Source organism: Carassius carassius, chromosome 37, assembly GCF_963082965.1.
Source record: "Carassius carassius chromosome 37, fCarCar2.1, whole genome shotgun sequence".
NCBI classification, from domain to species: domain Eukaryota; kingdom Metazoa; phylum Chordata; class Actinopteri; order Cypriniformes; family Cyprinidae; genus Carassius; species Carassius carassius.
This window is the reverse complement of record NC_081791.1, coordinates 27,770,852-27,778,351: the sequence shown is the minus strand read 5'-3', so window position 1 is coordinate 27,778,351 and position 7,500 is coordinate 27,770,852. Positions and strand designations below refer to the sequence as shown.

At 31.4% G+C, this 7,500-nt stretch overlaps 1 protein-coding gene across 1 annotated transcript in view; it reads right to left on the bottom strand.

Annotated features, from left to right (window-relative positions):
- Positions 1 to 7,500, bottom strand: part of LOC132118566 (collagen alpha-1(XXIV) chain-like) — a 96,068-nt gene that overhangs the window by 51,205 nt on the left and 37,363 nt on the right. The window contains exons 13-19 of the mRNA XM_059528508.1: positions 7,496 to 7,500; positions 6,577 to 6,621; positions 3,087 to 3,140; positions 2,961 to 3,005; positions 1,821 to 1,874; positions 752 to 805; positions 549 to 602 (exon numbers count right to left, since the gene is read on the bottom strand). The exon at positions 7,496 to 7,500 is cut by the window's right edge and continues 49 nt beyond it. Coding sequence (XP_059384491.1) covers positions 549 to 602; positions 752 to 805; positions 1,821 to 1,874; positions 2,961 to 3,005; positions 3,087 to 3,140; positions 6,577 to 6,621; positions 7,496 to 7,500 — 311 coding nt within the window. The remainder of the gene's footprint in view (positions 1 to 548; positions 603 to 751; positions 806 to 1,820; positions 1,875 to 2,960; positions 3,006 to 3,086; positions 3,141 to 6,576; positions 6,622 to 7,495) is intronic.

Below are 7,500 nucleotides of genomic sequence, written 5' to 3'. Positions count from 1 at the left end.
ATTGATTAATGCTTTGTTGTATTGAAGAAGGTTTGGGTTTAATCACTGATCGATTAGAAGTGTCGCTCCAAATCTACATAACCTATACAATTATCCTCTCAAAATCAGTGCATAAATGCTAATTTTTTTCATCTGTTTATAATATTCTTTGATTTTGATCCAGTAAAGGTCAGAATAAGGTCAGTGATATCTCCAGATGAACTCTTCCTGGACTGAAGCAGCTCAGCTTTACTTGATTCTCCATCAATCATGTTTTAGAGTCTCAAATCTGATCCTCAGGATCTTCTGAGGAGCGTTTGTTTCCAGAAGCTTTACTTTCACTGTTCCTCAGCGGAGGAATGATCTTCACAAGCCTCCAGAACATCTCACATCTTCTGAGGAGCCTTGATTTCTTCAGCTCTCAGTCACTGTGTTATATGTACGGATCATTTACATCTCATCTTACTGACACACATTTACATTATAAGCAAACTGCACGCTTGTTCGTGACTCAATCAAAACCAAACCTCCTCACAATCCTGACAGTTTTCCTGAGCTCTGGCTCTCACCTCAGGTCCTGGCGGCCCCGGAGGCCCCTGTGGTCCCGGGTCTCCTGGTTTCCCCTTTCAGAGAGAGAATATCAACCATAAACATCATATATATACACATACATGTACATCAAGAGATCAGAGCTCAGTCTCTCAGCTTTGTGGCCAGATTTGCTGGTTTTCTGACAATCAACAGTATCTGTATTGAACACAGAAGGTCTTACGAGAGGTCCTGGTTTCCCACGTGGTCCCGTCGGACCTGGATTACCAGCGGTCCCCTGGAAGAGAGACACAAACGAAACACAAGTCTCCTCGCTGTCTTCATAGACCACCCAATCCCACACATTCAGACCAACCAATCTTCCTTACTTAACCAGCAGTTCATGATTTCTTCAAATGTCTCACTCAAGAGAATTGTACAATTTGTGTATTTGAATTGCATGTAAAATCTCCATCCATTTGCGTTCCACTGTTTAAACTTAGCATGATTCATATTTGTCAGTCACACATAAATGAAACCGGTCATTATATTATACACCAGCTTTATATATTTATCGTTTATAAATCCAATTTGCTTCAAAATCATACATTTTAACTAATTGAATATTGCACTTTATAATTATAATATATATATATATATATATATATTTTTTTTTTTTGTAATTAAAAATATTTTGTAATTAAAATATTACAAATATTTGTTAAAATATACATAAAGATAAAAATGCAATATATCACATTTTTTATTTTATTTTTTTATATTTGTAATCTTTAAATATATATAAAATATAATTAAATATTATATATATATATATATATATATATATATATATACTTCTAAAATAGATTTTATTTTCTATAGAAAAAAAAACACTTTTTATTTAAATGTATATATATATATAATGTTATTCTATTTACATAGATGCAATAATAAACATGCTAAATATAAATTATAAAAGGTATAAAAACAATACAAATCATATTAAACAAAACGATTATTTAAATGGATGCAAATATTCAATAATAAACATGCAAAAACTTTTTAAGATTCTGACCCGCTTCATTTATTTATTTATAGTGACAAGCATGTAACACAAAGTATATACGTTTTCTAGTATATGAATGGATATGAACCATGCAATTCAAAAGTGTAAATCTTAAAGGCCTAATAATGCATCTTTAGAGATTCCTATCATGCACAGACTTTCAGACACAAAGGAATACAATAAGGGCTTTCACAGACAGACTGATGCTATTTCATGACCACAGATACGGTTTCATCCTGACGCTCACCTTGTCGCCCTGATATCCAGTCTCTCCCGGTTCACCCCTCAGTCCAGTTTCAGCCTAAATCATACAGCATCAGCATTACAGAGTCGAGACGAGACACACAGGACCAGAACACAGCAAGCCTGAACTGGATCTCATGTATGCATTTACACTGAATCTACAGCAGCAGTCAAGAGCTTCCACGTGCTAGAATAATACTGCAGTGATCAAAACTAAACCTTTTCATATTTGGCCTTTTCTTTGTCTAGATTCCAGCCAGTGTTATTTTATTATCTTTGAGATACAGTTTCATAGATTTTTTACGTCTTATTAAATAGATTTTATTTTTGTACTTTCTATTAAAATTGTAGTTAAATATTTTATCATTTGTAATTATTTTGTAATTGTAATTATAAATTGTCATTTATTTTTTATGACAGTTTTGGTTTTAGTTATTTTAGTGCATCGTATTAAAATAAATGAGAATGACAAACATTGCAGGAAACTAGCTGAAATAAAAAAAGGTTATTTATTTATTTATTTATTTATTTAACATATTTCAAGAATCTTTATTGTTATTATTACTTCTACATTACTGCTGCTACTATATACGTGTGTGTGTGTGTGTGTGTTTTCTTCTTAATACCATTATAGTTTTTTTTATATATATATACATTTAAATTAGTTTTTATTTTGGTATTTTCCATTTTCATTTTAAGTTGTGTAATTTTCAGTAATTGTTTTGTGTTTTTAGGTCAATTTTATTCTTTATTGTTTTTATTTTTAAACATACCTATATAGTTTGTATTTTTTAGATACATAAAATAAAATAAAACAAAAATTCTTCATTTTTAAAAAGTGAATTTTATTTATTTATAATATTATTATTTATTTACTGTTATTTATTTTATCTCAAGAAACAAAACATCAGTTATTGCTATAATAAAGTTACAAAATAACATATCTTTTATTCATCTACAGCTTTTAAAGTTTCACAAATCAACATATCTTATTTTTTCTCAATAAAACGACTTTCAGAAGCCTTTAAGCTTATGAGAAACATAAATGAATTCAAGTGTGCAGTTCACATGTTAGTCCATTTCTCTAACACATTAACCTCATAATTTTGCATGTTCGCTGCAATAATAGAAATATTTAAATCACCTTATCACCTTTCATTCCAGGAGGCCCCGCCCCTCCGTTCAGGCCCTGCCAATGAGAGAACAAGATCTTCATTGTCCAGCCAATCAGCTTACAGAAACTCTGAGGCGTGACGTGACGGGACGTTACCTGAGGTCCCACAATGCCAGGAAAGCCGCGGGGTCCCTCGGGCCCCGGATCGCCCTGAGACAGAAGGACAAAGGACAGACTTAATAAAGGTTACCTTGAAGGAGGAACAATTTAGTTTTAGAACCACATTCTTTGGGAAAAGGTGGTACCAAAGCAATTAAAGTACAGTAAGCCATCCCAAAAAAAAAAAAAAAAATTAGTAATTTTTAAATCTATTTGAATTGAATATTTAATTTAAATAATAATAATAATAATATGAACGCATTTGCTTGACAAAGATTCCAAGGGAACACATTTACATGCAAAAAAAGAATTTGTCAGATGAAGAAATAAATAAATGAAATTGTAGTGAAGAAAAAAAAAACGATGGTCTTTCTGTTTTTTTATTCTGTATAAATGGCAAAATATATTGTCAGAAATAAGAAAAATAAATAATTGCGTTATTCACATTTTATTATATATTTTTTTTTTTTTCTAGCAGGGATAGAAATAATATTTAAGGTTATTTATCCAAATAAAAATATGCATGATTTTATGTGATTAATCGCTCACAGTGAGCAACAAGCTTTCAAAATAATAATAATAATAATAATAATAATAATGATAAAAACTGTGTTAATGTGTGATAAAATCATTGTCAGTGTTAATTTATTAACGCGTTAATGCAATAATATCATGTTAACTTGCCCAGCCCTAGTATAAACATTTATATATATTTAGGAAAACATATATTATAGCAGGGAAAATAAGATTATATATACACCTCTTCTTCAATCTGAGGTCAGTGTTTTTGTGAAAGCAGCACTAGCTAACATTTAATTGTAACAATTACCAACAATTTTCACTATTTACTTAAATTAAAGTAAGAATGAGGGTCGATGTGTTTAATTCTCATCAAAATTACTCCTCAAAATGGTTTAAAAGCCTAAAAATGTTCTTTATGCAAACACTTTTAATCATTATTATAATATATAATTAATAATGTCATTGTTAATGCATCTAACATTGAATAAATTCTTTCATGAATAGAAAATTACATAGAAATAGAACACAATAATTACATTATTGTATTATTTTAACATTATAAAGATTTACAAAAATAATAATAATAACAACAAAAAAAACTTTAGCCCCCGGTATATGTTTAATAATTTATTAATATGTAAAAGTTGTACAAAAAACTGTACAATATGAAAAATAGCAAAATGACTCCAAAACTAAAACATTATACATGATATATTTTCCTAATATCATCTATTACATTTATTCAGACCTCATGCTCAACAAAAAAGTGAATAAAATAGTTAATCTAAATGAAGTAAATCAGGAAGGACTGAAGAGTTTGTTCCAGAACAGTCTCTGTTTCTCTGTAACCGTCTCTATTTCAGTGACTCAGAGTCAGAATCAGCAGCTGATTTCCACAGCTCTTAAACACACACCAGGACCTCTCTGATCATCAGCTGAGCCGTCAGAGACAGAGCATCATCCCGCTCTAAATCTGCCGTCTGAAATCTGACATCTCTGTCCAGCGCTTTCTACAGCTCTGGGGGTTTGGTTTTAAATCTGGAACGAGACGAGCAGACGGTCCTCTAACCAGCGCTTACTGAACATCACACACAACGATTCGCTTTCTGACACGTGAAAGACTCAGCAGAGACTACAGGATCTGAACAAACACAAAAGAAGGACAGGAAAGAGAGAACTGAACATTTAAAGGGGCCCTGAGCAGAGTTATTGTAGTTACATTAAACTAAAACTAAAGCTAAACCTATAAAAGAAGTAGTTTTGATGATTGAAATAAACAATGTTGTTAAACAACAACAACAACAAAACTTGCTTTATAAAACTCAATTGCTTTATTTCAGCTAGTTGCCAAGGCATTATTATTATTAGTTTAACTAAAATAACTACAACTTAAACTTGAAAACAATTAATAATAAAACAACAACAACTATATATATATATATATATATATATATATATATATAAACATTTACAAAAAAAATAAAAATGTCAAAAACATACATTAAACTAAAATACGAAAATAAAATCTAAATACAAAAATAAAACTTATTCAAAATATTTAATTAAAAATAGAAAAGCCTGTTTCTGCCATAGAATAAAACAAATTAAGATAACTGCTTTTCATCTTACAATTCAGGCTTTTTTTCTCAGAATTGGGAGATATAAACTCATATCTCCATGCAATATCATGACTTCATAATCCTCAAGTGTGAGTTTATTAATATATATATATCTTTACTTTTATGCAGAAACAAGCTTCAATAAAAAAATCTGTATGTCATTGATGCTAAAATAATACTCCTGTGACAGATATTGATGGTGATTTTGCTGGAGATATATTATGATGATTGTGGATGTGATGATTTTAATGCACTTTAAAGTTTCCAAAAGACTATTCTACTAGATTAGTTTTGTGCTTGAAAAGCAACTTGCTTAAACCAGTTTAAACTGGTTTGCTGGCGTTCCAAACTGGTCTACAGCTCCAAACTGGTCTAAACCTCAATAGGCCAGCCTGACCAGGTCAGAAGGCTAAGACCATTATTTATTCTAGCATTTCTTCTATATTTAATAATGATACATTTTACAGACACATGTGCTTTTCTCATACCAAAAGCACTGAAAGAAATACACATTAAATACAGTAAATGAACGAATGAATAAATAACAGATGTAAAAGATCTTAAAAGGGCGTGTTTTAACAAAAAAAAAAAAAAAACTTGTCACTTGTTACTAGTACTTTTCTCTGGTTAGTTTTCGTTAATTTTGCAAATCAAGGCCAAATTTAAACATGTATGAAAACCATCACAATCGTCACAATTTTGTCTGTTTAAGTTTAAGAATCTTAGTAATTCAGGCTAAACTATATGAAAATGAGAAATGCCTTGGAAATTAAATCAACATAATAAAAAAACTAACTGAAATAAAGTACAAAAAAAAAAACATTTTGTGCCCTGTTTTAATGCACTAAGTGCATGGTCTAAAGCGCACAGTGCATGTCCGAATCCACTTTTGCTAGTTTAATGACGGGTAAAACGGTCGGTTGCATGGTCTTAAACCATTGTGCCTATTCTCTTAAAGAGTAATGGGTGTGTTTTGTGCATAATGTGCAATAAACCAATCAGAGTCTCATCTGCTGTTCCCTTTAAGAGCCAGTTGTGCTCGTGCCATGGCGGATTCGCTATTTACACGGCGGAATTTGCAAGTGCAAAGACAGAGCGCATCTGCATTATTACTGTGGTGTGCAACTGTGCAACTATCATTTTCACATCCTGCGGCACATTGTTTGAATAGAAAATGCTTTTGAAATCGACAACTAAAACCTGGTCTAAAGTCAATGGCACAGTCAATTTCAGTTGAACAGAGATATCAAAGCAGCATCAAGCCCTGCTCTAAGTGTGTGTTTTCTGCAGTGATATATCTGCATGGTGTACCCTTCTCTGTGTTATGCGTGTGTGTAAGGACTCACTCTCAGGCCTGGGAATCCACTGCTGCCGGTTCCTCCGACAGGCCCCTGAAACACACCAAACACAAGAAACTCAATCCCACAATGCATTTGCATGTAGGAGTATTTTCAAACATCTTTAAACTGTCTCGAACTGAAGACATCAAAGATCTACGCAGCTGGAAGGAGTTTCAGGTTTTTGATACATTGTATTATTATCAGAAACCCTACTAATTGACATCTTGATAGTTCAATGACACATATAAATCTTAGGCCTTACATAATCCAGAAAGATAATCTTAAATAAAATTTTATGTCCTTTTTAATAGTTGCAATGGACGCATTGATTTGATTTTTTTCATTAGTGCTTTAAAACACCACCATTAAATATTACTACAATTTAAATGAGCGGTTTTCTAAGTGAACATCTGTTATTTCTGTGATGCTCCGCTGTATTTTCAGCATCATTCCTCCAGTCTCCAGTGTCACATGATCTTCAGAAATCAGAATAATATGATACATTTCTGGTTATTATCAATGTTGAAAACATTTGTGCTGCACAATATTTTTGAGGAAACTCAATACATTTTATTTTTCAGGATTCACAGATGAATAGAAAGTTCAAAAGAACATCTTTTATTTGAAATAGAGATCTTTTGTAACATTAGAAATGTCACTTTTGATCAATTTAATGCATCCTTGCTCAATATCTAATTTAATTCACGTTATTTAGTCTTATTTAATCTCACCAAACTTTTCAACGAAAGTGTACTTAATATATACACAATTTGTACATCGAAGAATACCTTTAATGCATGGTATACTTCGGTTTTCCCTTAATTAAATTATGAATATAGATCTATTGTCCTAATCTGTAGCAAAGTGCCATTAATTCTGGAATGAATGCATCTTAACTCTATATAACTGTGTTTATCTGATGTACCTCGT